General features: G+C 39.0%; 1 protein-coding gene across 1 annotated transcript; it reads left to right on the top strand.

Annotated features, from left to right (window-relative positions):
* Positions 1 to 8,029: 8,029 nt before the first annotated feature.
* LOC145782791 (uncharacterized) lies at positions 8,030 to 15,644 on the top strand. The gene is made up of 5 exons (XM_082594556.1): positions 8,030 to 8,163; positions 12,954 to 13,307; positions 13,987 to 14,086; positions 14,782 to 14,928; positions 15,524 to 15,644. The coding sequence occupies exons 1-5, from the start codon at positions 8,094 to 8,096 to the stop codon at positions 15,588 to 15,590; spliced, it is 738 nt and encodes a 245-aa protein (XP_082450682.1). The 5' UTR covers positions 8,030 to 8,093; the 3' UTR covers positions 15,591 to 15,644.
* The last annotated feature ends 278 nt before the right edge of the window (positions 15,645 to 15,922 follow it).

Genomic DNA, 15,922 nt, shown 5'->3' with positions numbered 1-15,922 from the left:
TAGCGTATGTTTTACACGTTAAACCATAACAAAAGTGAAAAAAAAATCCAATTCGGCATGATAGAAAAATAGATAAACAATAAGACAATAATATGACGATCCAGTCCAAGATATTGATATAAAACAACTGGTTGGAGCACATGGCCACCGCTTCACCGAAAGATGGCGATTGGTCGAAGAGGATGGAAAAACTTCTGCAGACTCTGTAGAACTTCTGTGGACAAAAAACACAAGAACCAGAAGGCCAGTAGGAGTACTTACCGTACTACTTACTACAGAGTTATGTTAAACTTCCCGTGACAGCACCAATTCACTAACTACTAAGCCACTCAATGCTCAATGCGAATGTAGCCTTTTACGTTTAAGTAAGTTTGTTTAAACTCAAAAACTGAAGTGGCATAGGTAAGAAGATTGCTAGCCCTATTTCTAGACTAAAAATTAGACCAAAACCGCTTTTCAGATTGCAGCAATCATCAAATGTTTGACCTAGGCCCAAAAACCTTTCCCAAATCAAATTGAAAAGTTTCTGACCGTCTACGCTAACTTTGCTGTAAATTCTCTTCTGGTGAGCCTAGAATGACCAGTGAAACATCAATGGAATCGGGAAGTAATACTCTAGTCTAGCGCCATGTCACAAATAAAAGTTCAAAAAAGCAACCGCTAAATTGAGATAGTAAGTTTCGTGGTTCAGGAAACTTTAAGATTGTGCAAGATATGTTAAACAACAATGCTTTTGGCATATCTGTTTTGATCTATTCATCTTAATTTTCTACTTTGAACGGCATGTGTCATCCTCATTTTCACAGCAAGCTTTATATTCATAACATTGTCGATGAAAGGGGCCCGAAAGTAAATTGGTACCGGGCCCGAGAAATCCTGTTAACGGCCCTGGGTATTATCAGACTCTTATTGAGTACATCAGGTAAGATTTCTTGCAAAACACATTTATTCAGTACAGGGATATCTAAAGAAGGGGATACGAAGGCTTTTATTACGTCTGACAATAGAAGGGCTTTTGTTTATCGTAAATAATCTGTGTTTATCGTAAAATGACAATTGGCACCGATAGTAGTTCAATAAATCTTGTTATGATAACTTGCATTGCGCTATTAGCATCAGGCCTAGATATTCACAACATGCTCATGGTTGCTTGTTAATTCAACTACCCATATACTTGCTTTACATCTAGCCTACTGCAAACGCTTTGTTAAAAAAAAACAGCTTACTGGTAATTTTTTAACTGTCTTTGCAAACAAATATTCTTTAAATATGCTCTACGTAACGTTTGCTAACTGATTACTGTAGCTCATTGTACCAGCTGCACTACAAAACTGTCTACGATCTTAAAAAGAACCACATGTTTAAAGCACTACAAACTACCGCCCTGGTAGTGTCACGAGAATAAGGCAACCGCTGCGAGCCTTCATATCCCCTTCTCTAGATATCCCTGATTCAGTAGCCTACTTTTGTAAAAAAAGGGCATATAATTACCTTAGCCATTTTGATAAATTTAGAAGGTATAATATTTCAAGTTGAATGTTGAGGCGAGGATTGCAAGATTTTATGAGCAAAACCTCATGGATTTTTGGTATCAAATTCGATAAAGCGTTTACGTACTATTCTAAAATATTCCAGGGATGGTCTATTGTTTGAACAAGTTTGGCAATCGAGTAGTATATGATCTTTAATGACACTTTTTCTGTTGAGAGCAGTTAAATCCCAGTGCTCTCTCACTCTTGTGGCCAATTGTTGAATTGTGTTTGTTTGACCGAATAAGATTACGTCCAGTTGGAAGATTTGTCCAGCTTGGACAAAAGTATTGTTGCTGACAAAACTGTTCGAACTTGTTTAAATTTTCACTTCACTTCCGTCAAAAATTCCAGCTTTGTGAGGCAACAATGCAGTTTTCCATTCAACAGTTAATCCCACGGTGCTAAATGTAGCGTGGTATCAGCAGGCGAGCGACGCACAGCTGAGATAGCTCTTTGGGCGATGTGCCAAACACCTAAATACTGTATAGGATTAACATTCTTTGTTTTCGTTTGTATCATTTAGTAGCCTATTGTAAGCTATAGTTGCGTTGTTGTTAAAATAATCTCACAGAAAGGTTCCAAAAAAAACCTTTTCGAAAAGAACCTTTCTGCGGGGTTCTTTTCGAAACAAGTTCCGAAAAAGAACCCTAGGATTAGGGTTCTTTTGACAAGCAAAGGGTTCTTTTTGCAATAAAGAATCTTTTTTGTTAAAAGAACCCTAAGCCTAGGGTTTTTCTCGAAAAAAGAACCCTAAACGAACATTTTTCATTTACAGTGTACTTACCTGCTTTGTCTGGCTGTTTAACTGTTTTAGACATTTTTGGCGGTGACTCATGGCTGTCATTGTTTTATCAATAGAATTAGAAACTGAAAATTAATCGTTGGAAACTACAATATGGGCTACCAACCAGAGAATGCCTATCAAAGAGAAAGAATAGGCTTACTGTGGCCGGCGGTCAATGACTTCACAATTGCGGATTGGTTGTTGTCAATTCAATGAACTGAAGTTACTCACAGATTGTTCAGCACCGGGGGAAAGTTACAATTTAAAATTGTAGCTTATTATGTGCACAACAAAGACATGTTAGTCGCTGTGCAAAATTTTGTAATTTTCGGGTTCGTGCTCAATATAAACTACTTGCTAGCCATTTTAAAAGATTATTTGCTTAGCCTACACTGAAAAGAGTAGTAACCATGCTTTTTCCTGAAGGGGCGGTAAAATCTGAATCCGCCCTTGGCGGCACATTCCCTAGCTACGCCACTGGTAGTAACGCAGGTAGACAGATTATTTGGAAGGGTGAGAACACTCTGTCACTGACATTTTTAATTGCTGGAGAAAAAGTAGCAAGAAATGCTGTAGGCTAGAACACTACTTTAAATAGGGCAAAGTAATTTATTAGTGGCAGTTGCCTCTCAAGCCTTTTGTGTCCGACGTTCGTCAGAATTTTGTTGTTTAAGTCAGGGGTCCGCAAATACTTTTTGGTGCGACCCAAAAAGCAATCGTTCGAAGTCTTCGCGACCCAAACGTTTCGGAAGCATATAATTTTGCGCAAAACACTTTGCAAATTAATATTAATTCCAATACGGTCGTCCCCACTTATTAAGGCCACATCGGGACCGGACGATTTTGGCTGCGGGAGACAATTTTCTACCACTCCTATACCTTCAGTAATTTCGGAATGGACCAAATTGGGCTTAATAAGCGGGTGGACCTATTAACTGTGCGCTTCGTCGTCGTGCAAGCCTCTGGGGCCGAGGGTCTACTCTATCCTTTTACCAGCCCAGACTCAAGATGTTCCCGGACTACACTGGAAGGCTATTAGAGAGCAGCCAGTATTTAGTTTCATCACCCATGACACGCAGACCTTCCACTCCGTTAGGTGGCTTGAAGATGGTACAGTTATTGATGATGTGGTCTGCAGTCTGTTCCTCGGCACCACATTCACAGGAGGAGGAAGAGGCTAATTCCCCAATGGGGCATGGTTGACCGGAAAAGCCCGACGCACGTACGAAGACGGTTGAGGCGCACCCATGCTTGTCTTTGTAGTGTCAGGCGGATGGGGCATGTGTCGGCGTTGGGGATGAACGAATGAAGTCCGGTGGTACTTGACTTCTTTTCAGAATTCCATTTATAGTCCGCCCAAGTAGCCGCAGAGATGAAGTTCATCTGCTGCGTTGATCAGAAGTTGAGCGGCTGGCACGAATGGTTGTCTTGACTTCAGTCGACTGGGGTGCTGGTTTGGGGAAGCAGAGATCTTGTGGTGGAGAAGATGGTTAGGCTTTAGTGCCCGTCGGCTAAGAAACAGAGTGGCTTCTTCGTGAAGAAGCTCAGAAAGTTGGATGCCAGCGAGAATGGCAAAATTATCCAATGATGTGGGACGCATGCATCCGGTAACTGTGCGCAGGGTGCTGTTTATGGCAGTGCCGATGTTATGGCAGTGTGCACTGCAGCACCAAACAGGTGCACAGTACTCTGCTGAAGAGTAGACAAGGGCTAAGGCTGCTATACGCAAAGTGTCAGCCCTCGCCCCCCAGCTGTGGCCTGCCAGGCGCTTGAGTAGTGCAGCGTGGGATGTCATTTTCTTGCGCAGTGACACCAAATGGTGGCGGTATGTGTACGATCTGTCTAGTGTCACCCCAAGATATTCTGGTTCGGGGCAGAAGGTCAGAGGTTTTCCATTGTTCTGAACATGTAGCTCACGATCAACTTCCCGACTGTAGGCTATAGGTGGAAAGCTGCCGCCAAAGTTTTGTTTTCGCTAAGTTTTAGTCGCCAGTTCTGGAGATAGCCTAAGTTGAGAAAGTTTTCATGCCCTGGCTCAAGCTGTCTTCCAGGCTATATATATAACCGTGGGCTTAACTACTGTACTACAATCGAAAGTATAAATTTTCTTGTAGCTTACCAAATTGTACGAAACTCAGCACATCAAAGACTATATGATTGTATTTATTTTTGCCATACAAGTTATATTTATGGTAATTTTAAACCGTTTTGCGACCCACTGTGAATGGTCTCGCGACCCAAATTTGGGTCGCGACCCAGTATTTGCGGACCCCTGGTTTAAGTAACCTAACATCCAGTGCTTTCAGCAATTGCATAAACACCCACGAACCAACTCAATGGCCGAGTGGTTTTGGCTCTGGTACTGGTAGTTTGTGGTAGATCTGAGATTGATTTCAGGTCGAGTCAAATCGAAGACTTCAAAAACGGTACTGATCATGTTCTTTCTTGTGTGACGCAGTGAGGATAAGTCGGGTAATAGTGTGATGAATGATGACATTGTAAACCTAAAATAAAATAAAAATTAACCTATCGTTAAAAGACCTTAGCTGTTGTAGAGCGACAATAAATAAAACCACAACATTATTAATATTAAACATTCACAATCTGACGTAAGAAAGGAAACTATACGTGATAAGGTGATGACTCAAGAATTGTAGATTCAACGATGCAACAACAAAGCTTACTGTGTATCTAAAACTGATGAATGGCTGAATTTGTTTTGGTTGCCACTACACAGTGCTATTTCCTACTGACTGTTTTAATAGGTTTTAGTTTTAGTCACAAACGAAAATAAAATAAGAGATATACCGACGACATGTTTTTGCTATGACTATTAGTCAGCTTCTTCACTTATCTAGCATTTCAGCTTTCAGGTCATGAGAATAAATCGTGGTCAGACCTAAGCGAACACTTTGGAAATAGTCGGCTACCACTTGGTATTTTCTTGCGCAAACCGGTGAGAACACCCTTGGTAATAAATGTATTATTATCGAAACGATAATTATGAAAACGTTCCGATAACTCAGTTGGTTAAGCGCGTGATTTCGTGGACGAAGAAACTTCAATATCAAGCGGCGCTGGTTCGACGCTTGGGGTGTGCGCTTGAGCAACTCATTCTAAGGACTACTTTCCTTTCGGCGTCTCCTGATGGATGGAATAATTCCCCTGCAACAACATTTCATCATTCGGAAAGTTCACTCTGTCAATCTCGGCAACCCACCCTGCGTCAAAAGCCTCTACAGTCTACAAGTATGCGAAACTACCAGGAATAACCTATCAAGGCTTTGTCAGTCCGGGGATAAAGATTCAAAAACCAAACCAACCAAACTAAAACCAAATCAAATAGTCGGCTACCACTTGTTTTTTTCTTGCGCAAACCGATGAAAACACGTTTGGTGATGATCAAAAATTCTGGATGTGCCAACAGCAATAAATGGTGAGCTGGTAAATTAAAACCACAATACTCTTAACCAACAGTCGCTAGATCAGTGGTTCTCAATCTTTTAATCTTTAATGGCTTGTGGCCCCCTACCATAGACTCTCAATATTTGTGGCCCCCGCTTATCAATAGAAATTACCTAGTTTTGTTTTCAACGAGTTTCTAATGTATGTGTGATTTAATTCGCCACGTTTATAGTTGTCACAGCGGCTGAAAAGATCAAAAACGATCTAGGCTACACCTACACCTAAATTGATGTATAAAGGTTCCTTTTATTAATCTTTAGATTTGAAATTTCATGGATTTAAAACTTAATTAGAGCAACCCAGAAACGAGTTTTGTTTAAATGAGGGTTTTAGATCAACGCATTAGCACAGTTGGAAATTTCAGGCTTACTTTGCTTGATGTCATTGCTTGACGCTTCAAATAAGATTATCTTTGCAGAAATAATTAACAGTTACTGGCTGCATAGTTGACAGCTAGTTCGGTGATTGCAACGTCTGCTGTTGATGCCGTGAACGGTTAGGTTCAAATGCTGGCGACTTTGTGCCAAGTAGCCTAAGTAAGAATATCATGCAAGTAAGACTTTTGGTAGTGGGTATTGCCCTGACAGCAACAGCCGTCATTGATTCAACATCTGCTGTAAAAACGATGGACTTTGTTGTTTGGTGGAAGGCGGGCAGCCTGGCAGGACCTTTTCAAGTTACATTAGAAACCACAGGTAGATGCTGCATCATTATTGCGTCATAGAGGCAAAGTACAGAAATCTTTACCGTTGAGGGAACTTCAATGGAATTTTTTTTTATCTCGAGTTTATTTAGTGTGCTTTGCTATTGCTTAATTCTTTTGTATTGATACGTTTCATTCTTTTGTCCTTTTCATTCAGCCAAGTTTAAAATGATGAAAGTGGGTGAAAGCGTTTCTAAGAAGTTTTAAATTAAAATTATCTTTGAATGTATTTTTAGTTGAACAAAAGCGTACCCGCTTTTAAAAAAAAGGTTGTATAAGTGTCAGTAAAGTCAGTGCTGCCACAATTTGGAAAGAATTTACCGCATGAGATTAATACATCAAAATATATGCACACAACTTGAGAAGATAATAATCAACTGTCGCATGCAGATACGTAGCAATGAACAAGTGAGCAAAGTGATCAAACCGTTACCGTATCTGTTATTCATCCCAGCCAAAGATGAGATCTTTTTTTACATTAATTGAAGATCTGCAGAAGTAAAACAACCAGGCCTAATTGCTAGATGCACAACAGTTGCAGTACATACAATTTGCTAACAATAGTAGCCTACGTTTATATTAATTTTACAGCTTTATTGTGGCCATGTTCGGATTGTTCCGTCACTACTGCGACTAATCTTGAGTGGTCTACTCAAGAACGGGTGCTAGACATAGCGTTATCAAAGTTGCTAGAAGGACTTTGCTGGTGATCTAATCAAGCATGGTCTGCTAGCAACAGCGAAACGACCTTTTAATTAAGGACAATTTGTAGCAGTCCGTCTGTTTAATTTCAAAGTTGCAATAATACGATCAGCTAACTGTTAAAATGCGTTTCTTTAATTTTCGTGTATGGAATGGTTTTATACTTAAAGATTCCCCTTGGAATTTCCCGCAGACCGAGTACAATTAAAAAGTTCGTTCTAAAACGCGCATTGACAGATTGTCGAGACTCATTCTTTTTGCATGCTCCATGGGCTGCACAGCTTTTTTCATATTTCGCGATGCTGTACAGATTTGTGGTGTCATTAGGGCATGCATTGATTTGTTTTAGTCATAGCTTCAGAATTTTCTTTTTGTGTTTTAGTTTTAACGTTTGTTCATGCAGTGTTTAATGCAATAACGATTATGTGGAAGGGACAGACAAGTTTTGAAAGAGCCAGAGGAAATGGTGCTAAAAATAGTTTGTGAAAAAATTTGATCAATTGATCAAGTGCTTTAATGGAAAAAGTAGCCTACCAATAGGTCTACCAAGCTATACTAAACCATCAAAAAACTCGTTTCTTATCAATTTAAAATGATAAAATAATTCAAAATTTACCGATTATGTACATAAACCTGTTGTTTTGAACTAGCATTAGATTATTACATCTGATAACTTGTGACTTAATGTCTACATTTTCTATTTGAGCATTTTATTGCATTTCAAAAAGTGCCATCATATAGCAGTTGCTTCTGCTATTATAATAATTGAATCTCAATTACACCGTTTACGTTGTAGACCTAATAACAGCACTTTAATACGGTTTTGTGCAATATAAGCTGCTACAAACATACTGCTACGAATATACTACAAGTGCTGGACAGTGTGATTGAGTAGTTTGTAAAGAGAATGGGAATAGAAGACGCTTGTAGCAGATTGAACAAAGAAGACAGTGTGGACTCCGTGCCGTTTCAAACAGGTAAGCATTAATGGATTGTTAGGCGTACTGGCAGGGCCGGATTTAGACCATGAGAGGCCCTAGGCTATTCCATTTTTGAGGCCCTCCCTATTTTTGAGCTCAGAATTTCTCTCTAAACAACATCACATGTCATTGCTTAATATTAAAAATATGAGTGCATTAAATTCTTCGTTCTTTTCATTTTCCACATTCATGGGTGCAAATTTTTAATTGAAAGAATAAAAATTTAGTTAAGGCAGTTTTGCTTTTAATTTTAATTTCTTTGATTAAACAACTGTCACAATACAAATTGCAAAGTTTATTTAGGCTACGAGGACATAAGAAATAGTTATAGCCAGGGGCTCTATCCACTTTTAGAATTCGGGGGGGGGGGGGGGTGATTTTTGGACAGTGGGCTAAAATCGTCATAGTCATTTCAACTTCTGGGGGGCGCAGCCCCCTAGACCCCCCATCGCAGCATCAGCTTCACTCTGATGGAAGCACAGGGGTTCCAAGTCGTTTCACAAAGTATGTTTCGGAAAGGGCATTTTTGGGTAAGCAAACTGGTAGTCACTTAACAAGAAATAATTCTGCCACTGCAAATGAAAAGTCGAACCAATCATAAACTACGTTTTCCATGATGTGAAAAAGGGCGAAAAGAAGATGATACAAAGCAAATCAAGTGCTGGATTTTCTGTAAGCTGGTTGGCATAAGGGTTAGGGTTAGAAAGTAGTCATTTCATTGACGTGGGTTCCATTCTCACAACTGCTATTGCTCTTTTTTCTTCTGTGATTACCAAATAAAGTTCAAAACAAGGATTAACTCTCTGGCTGAGTGCAATGCGAGAAAGGTCACAATTGGACGGTAGCCTCTTATAACATGTTCTGACTGGTTGGCGGTGTCATTCTAGTCATTTGCAGTGGCAGAATTTTTTCTTGTTAAAGTGGCTACCAAGCAGACTAAGTTAAAACCAGAGATGTAGGGAAGTGTGGGACCTATGGAACGCCGGGACCTATGGAACACCAGATTTGCTCCCAAACCAAAAGTGGATTTTAAAAAATATTTATATTTGGAAACACCGTTTTGACACGTAAGCAGAAATCAACTTCGAAAATTCTGGAAAAGGCTGTTTTGAAAGACGCAAACGCTTTTTTATGTTTTTGAGCTTGAAAATGTACCTTTGAGGTCTAACTTTGTAAGAATTCTTCAGGAGTTTAGGGCAAGCAGGACTCTTAGCGCAGAATCTCCGATGAAACCATTTATTTAAACAGTATATAGACAAGAATGCAGCACAGTGAAGTGCATCATCTCAAACTTACAACCAGTTATCTAAACATCATGGCTATGTGGGACCTATGGAACACTGTTTCACATAGGTGTTCCATAGGTCTAACTAACAACTTTACCACGTGACTTTATTTTGTGGGTTTCATTTTTTGTTATTTTTCTGTGTATTCGTTTTTTTCGATTGGTGTTGAATGTTTTCCATGGTGCTTTGTTAAAAATCTAGATTTTGCTTGACAATGAGCAGTGCTTTTAGCTCTAATGCAATAGCGTTCCATTGGTCCCATAGGGGTGGGGCCAATGGAACATTTCGCAAAATTTTTGTTTTTTCTCGTAACAAGCTAACCAATCAACATATTTTTATTTCGCTTTATCATAAGTTAAAACCACCCACCAGCATAATATAATCCAAAATTTAGGTTGTTTGAAGTTAAAATACAAAAGTTATGACCATTTCAAAAAAAGTGTTCCATAGGTCCCATACTTCCCCCTACGTATACGCCGCAAATTCTACGCCACATGCTTGCGGCGTAGACTTTTTGTTTACGCTAATGCTTGCGGCCACATTTTTTTGGATAGTAGTCGCTTGAGGCTACGCCGTAAAGTTTTCGCGTTTTTTTAGCGCATAGCGTCAACGCATACTTTTTAATGTCTTTTTTTCGCTACAACACGCCAATAGCCTACCTTCCAGCGGTGCAGTTGAAAGAATGTTTTCAATGGGCAAAGACATATTGGAACCAAAACACAGCAAAATTTCAGATGAACACTTTCAGATGCTTGTGTTTCTTCGTGGAAATTCAAAATAAAACTTGTTTGTTTCGAGTGGTTTATACCGTGTGAATGTTTGGCACCTAGCAAACAAAATTAGTTTACGCTAGTGTATGCGCTGACGCCACCAACTTTTTTTACAAGTTACGTTGACGCGTAAGGCGTATGGTTTTTCGAACGTTTGCGTTTACGCTGACGGTGTCAATATTTTTCGTATGCGCGTACATCACTGGTTAAAACACAGTGTAAACGCCTGGTTCGTAGTTCAGGGTTGCCAAACCAAAAAATCTTATTAAAATGAAATATATATTCATACTGAAAATTCATATTGAAAAAAATTTAAAATGTGCTAATAGCGAAAATATTTTTTTCAAAATTTGATCAATAAAATATCACAAAACCTTTTCAAAGCCAAATGAGTGGGGGAGTGATTTTGCATTGATCACCCCCTACTCCAATTAGTGGGGGGTGATCACCCCCCTCACCCCCCCTTGGATAGAGCCCATGGTTATAGCCATCAAATAGAGTAAGACTATAGGCTACCAAATTTTTTTTTCTGGCTTTCATCAAAGCAAAATCATGCAAAACTTCATCAAAATTGATCTGTTTAAGTTTGCCACTCTCACTGGACAGAATGTTTTGTTTTGTTTGTTTGTCATATCTTTACCCTGCATTGCGGGAAAGCGGACTTGAGCGCTATGCATCGGTGTACGCCTTCCGACGTACACCTGATCCACGCTGCAGCCGACTGCAATGTTTGTTTCCGGTTGTCTACTTTATTTATGACTTAAATTTAGTACTACTCATTACTCGAAATCGATCACTGGGTAGAGGCAATTATCGTAAAGTTTCTTGCCCAGAGAAACAACAGCAAGTGCGGGTGGCTGGAGTCGAACATACAGGCTCTCGACTGCGAGCCCAACGCGCTAACTACTCAGCCACTACTGCCGACGAGAATGCTTAGTGCGGACAACCTTTCTTGAGACATTGTCGATGTCAGTTTATTTTTGATAGGCTACTATTGAGCCTTGAGAAAGATCTCTCTCCTGAACAGTTAGTGACCATTAAGCTTAGAAACAGTCTTAATATTGCTTCCACATTAGGAAAAGCAGTGTTAATTTTTTCCTTGCACATAATTTCATAAAGGTCTCCATGAGACAAGGAAATAGATTGCTCTTCTGTACTGGTAAGCCCTTGGTTTGGTGTTTGTCTCACGTAAAAATGAAAATGTAGAAGTTCATCAGTAAGTTTCGGGTCAACATCTTCCGGATACGCTTCCTTTAAAAGTTCTACGCCTCGTACAATTTCTACCTTAGTTGCTTTCAGATTTGCAAGAAAGAAGAACATTTCTGCAATGTCACTGCACACATTAGCTCTTCTTCTTAAATTGGCTTCAAGTGCGTCGAGCATAGGGATAAAGGAATTTATTTTAAACCTTTCCTTTGAAGAGAGTTCACTTAAAGCGGCAAGTGCAATTTTTTGTCTCCTAGTGACAGCTCTGTAGTTAATATTCGGCAAGGTTGCTTTTGCTTGCTGATCAAACTCATCTCTAATTTCGCTTAGAAAGTCTACAAGTAAACTGTAGCCTACAATTCGGCACAAGTACTTAATAACAATTCCGGTTTCTGAAGGGTTTTGCTAACCCTGTGAAAACGACCTAGCACTCTGGACCAAAAATGCAACATAAACACAAAGTCCAATTTTTCCATTTTTTGCAAATGACAGTTTGCAGATGCAAACGACGTAATAATGACTGTTTATAACGTGGTTGAAGCCAGTTGTGTAGACCTATAGAATTTTATACTCTGAAAAGCTTGATATATATATACTTTAGGTAGGGTTTAAACTTGCCAAGCTTTTAACAGAATTACAAACTTCGAAACCGAGTTTCGAGGCCCCTGGACGTTGAGTCCCTAGGCTTCAGCCTGCCTAGCCTATTGGTAAATCCGGCCCTGCGTACTGGATATAACAAGGGTAGTCAAATATTATCCCCAGTAACTTAAACAAAATGAGCAGTTTATTTGGGCAAACATACTGTAACTTAGTAGGCTTATAGCAGGAGATTTTTGAATAGCAGTTGACTGGACAGCCAAACGGTCTTCCGTTGCTTCTGTCTAATCAAATTGAATTGTTCAACACTAATAAGCGAACTTGAAGCGTATCTCTATGTTTGTGAATTGTATGTTATTGTGACGTAACTTATTATGTACCAGAAGTATCACGACAATTCAAAGCAGGCAATTGAAAGCCGATGATTCAAAGACGAAGGGTTAAGGTTAGGGTTAGTGTCTTTATCGTAAATGAATTATCGGCTTTGAATTTTTAATTGACGCATAACCGTACCACAGTAAACTAGCCGTAAGATCGCCTACCTGATTGGCAAATTAAGTTATTTCTCTTTTCCTTTCTGATTTATGGGCCGAAACACCCTTCACTGAAACAAATTCCTGACAATGCTACTTAATTGTGAAGTTTTTTAACCATTGACACTGCAGTAGCATGCTAGTTAGCCTGCTAAGTTTACCAACTTAAACTTTCCGTTTGTGATTTTCTATTATCGCTGTGCTGGCCGTGCACGATCCAAATCTATTTAGTCTTGTTAAAGAAAATTGAGCTGGAAACGTTTTGTTCCAGTGCATACAGATTTAGAGCTTGTTAATTTAGGCTGGTGGGTATCAAACTAATAAAAACAAAATATGTTAAGTTTTAGCACGTAAGGCTAATTGCACAAAATTAAACTCGTCTATGATTTTTTTAGATTTGTCTTCCCAATGTGATAACGACAATGGGCAGGGAATAACTTATAAACGGACAAAGCAGAACAATACCTCCGGTAGATCTGCTGGACTCGCTCTGATGTACTTCTCTCCAAATTCACCTGATAGCAACAAAACAAAATCAATCGAAAGAACACCAGGCTCAACGAATGGAATTAGCCAAGTTGAAGAATTACATTCTCAAGAGTCATTCCGTTGTTTAAATCCGATTAATGGTGAAATGCGAGATCATTGTCGACGCAGGGAGACCTTTTTCAAAAGCTCTGCCGTTTGGCCAAACAGTCTGGCTCAAGTCACACCAACATCACTTTCTAAGGCTGGGTTTTACTATCTGGGTAAGAAACGTGTTATTTTCGTTGGCCTTGATATATGTTCGTTACTTAAAGTGCTTCATAGTCTAATGAACGTAGTTCAAGCGTTGTGTTCAGGTAGCCTACAATTTTCGGTGTTTGTGTTAAACTGTGTTCTTATGAGCAGTATGTCTAGGAAGGTAGTGGCGGATCTAGGGAGGAGATCGCTTCTTTTAGAACACATAAAAGTATCTTTATTCATGGTGTGTTTTCAAGGTCGGATAAATGTAGACCTACACACCATTGTGTTTTGTTAAAATTTCCTCCTAAGGCTACTTGCAAAAAGTAAAAAAGCAAAAACGAAACCAAGCGAAACATTTAGCAGCAAAACAAAACAAAAAGCTGTGGCGTTTCCCAAAACTAGGCTTGGAAAAAATTGAACTACAGTGGTTCCTATAGCCGTAAGAGATGGGCTGATGGTCGTTCCCAGCTGCAAAGAAATATCGCAAGTTTGGAGAAAATGTCCAGCTCGGCTATTTAGGCAAATTGTAAATTGCTGCGTTTTAAAAAAACATATTTGCAAAGACAAAATTTTGCACTCCCAAATTGTTTTATTCTCATGCGTTCATAATAGTATTTCTTTGCGCCAGAGAAACATAGACCTTACAATTAATTAACAAAAATATCCTGGTATTAATGTCTGGATGGGTTTTTTGTTGAGCAGGCAAACGGGACGAGGTGAAGTGTTGGTATTGCAACGGAAAGTTGAGAAATTTCGACATTGGCGACATTCCATGGCAAGAACATGCAAAGTGGTTCCCAATGTAAGTGGAAAGTTACTGAAAAGTTAAGAATTGTCGATGCAAAGAGTAGGGTACGGGCCAGTCAGCAATGCGCTGTAGGCTAATGCGCAGGTTACTCATAGAGAACAGAAACACATTTATTGCAAACGATAGATCATGTTGTCACGTGTGGTCGTTTTGGGTTAAGCACGTAAACCTACACAAATATATGTTGTGCATCGGAAAATCATTTGTACATCTGCTTAGGCACTGTACTGTGTATCTGTAAGAAACTACATCTGCAGCTTTCGGGGTTTTTATTAAATACCTAAGAGTTAAGAGTAGGCCTACAAACTAAACAAACGTTTGGTATACAAAAGTTCGTTTCCCATTTGTTTACCGAGCACCGACGATAACTTCAGTTTCCCATTGTATGTTTGATGTCACTATTGAAAGATTGCTGGTGCTTTTCTCTTGGACTCCTATAATTCAGAAATTACCACCACTTTTATTTTACCTTGACGAAAGGCCGAAAAACGTGGGCTAACTTTTTATATTGAGTCAAATATACATATTTGCTCATAATTAGGGTTCATGTGTTACTTTTAGTTATGATTACCTCTCTCACATCTCTCTCTCTCAAATCACTTGTTATGTTGTTATGAAAGAGCTTATAAATATTATTTCAAAGTTTGGTTTGTACGTCCAACACGCTGTAACCCGATATTTTTTTGAAGGTGTGAATTCTTGTTACAACAAAGAGGCATTGATTTCGTCAGGGACGTTGCTTCTACCTTTCCCACACTTCGAAGACCAACTCTCCATAATCCTGCTTCCTCCATATCTCCCAAAGATGTACTATGTCCACTTCCTTGTCATGGCAGGTTAGGAATTAAGGCCGTGCAACAAAAATATTGTTTTTTTACGTTGCTATGATATCACAATCAATGTTTTATCAAATTTGACACTAAAATTTACAAGTTCCTGCTCAGAGAATCGTGCAATCTTCGGCTCAATTGTCTGTAGGAGATGCTCGTATCTACTCAACGTCGTTTATTAAATTGTCATGTGATATGTTTTTCTAACGTAATCAAATCGTCATGTGATGTGTGTCAGCCTATCTTTTTTGCCATGCTAAGTTCTTTCTTTTGTAGTTTTTATTTCATTTCATGTTTGTGTAAACCAGTTTTTTAAATACTTGAAATGGCTATCATGCTGCATAACCGAAAATGTTTGCAATTTCGTGTTTATTTCATTACGTTATGTTATGTGTCGTTGCTTGTTTTTTTCTGCTTATGGTTTAACAAAGTTAACTCTTTTACCGAAATTGAAATAAATCAGGTAGACCCAATACTACGTATACTGTAATATACTTATAAGATAAATGGTTACCGCAAATGAGTGCTCAGTGCAAAGTTAATTAAGTGCTTCATGATTTAATTGTTTGCAAAACTCATTTTATCTTTGTGTGGCTTTCAGAGATGTACCACCACCGAGGCGCCATGCTCAGTCTAGTGCAGATTCAAGTAACCATGTTCACGTATGAATGCAAGGATCAAAGATGGAATACAAGCAATCACATACACCAACAAGAACTCCCACTGTACAAGCGCTATTATCTTTCATTTTTTAAGCAATGATCAGGCCCATGAGAAGTTCTGAAGATTTAAGATGTAAAAGGAGGTGAAAGAAGCCAATTTTCTTGTCCATATTTAAACAGTGCAGGTTTTAGAAGGTTGAAGGGAAGATGCAGCAGCTTATCATATTTGCTTTGCTGCAGATTAATAGAGGCTCTTAATTACCGCAAAACTGATGTTATAAAATCTCATATTTCTGGAAATAAATGATGTTTAGAGATTCATAAGTAATTCCCCACTA

Source organism: Aplidium turbinatum, chromosome 14, assembly GCF_918807975.1.
Source record: "Aplidium turbinatum chromosome 14, kaAplTurb1.1, whole genome shotgun sequence".
NCBI lineage: Eukaryota > Metazoa > Chordata > Ascidiacea > Aplousobranchia > Polyclinidae > Aplidium > Aplidium turbinatum.
The sequence above is the reverse complement of the archived record's forward strand: the minus strand, read 5'-3'. Positions and strand labels throughout refer to the sequence as shown.

Coding starts and splice junctions, on each gene's coding strand:
- LOC145782791 (XM_082594556.1), top strand. CDS start 8,094: ATGGGAATAGAAGACGCTTGTAGCAGATTGAACAAAGAAGACAGTGTG. Junction 13,308..13,986: donor GGCTGGGTTTTACTATCTGG/GTAAGAAACGTG, acceptor TTTGTTGAGCAG/GCAAACGGGACGAGGTGAAG. Junction 14,087..14,781: donor CATGCAAAGTGGTTCCCAAT/GTAAGTGGAAAG, acceptor ATTTTTTTGAAG/GTGTGAATTCTTGTTACAAC.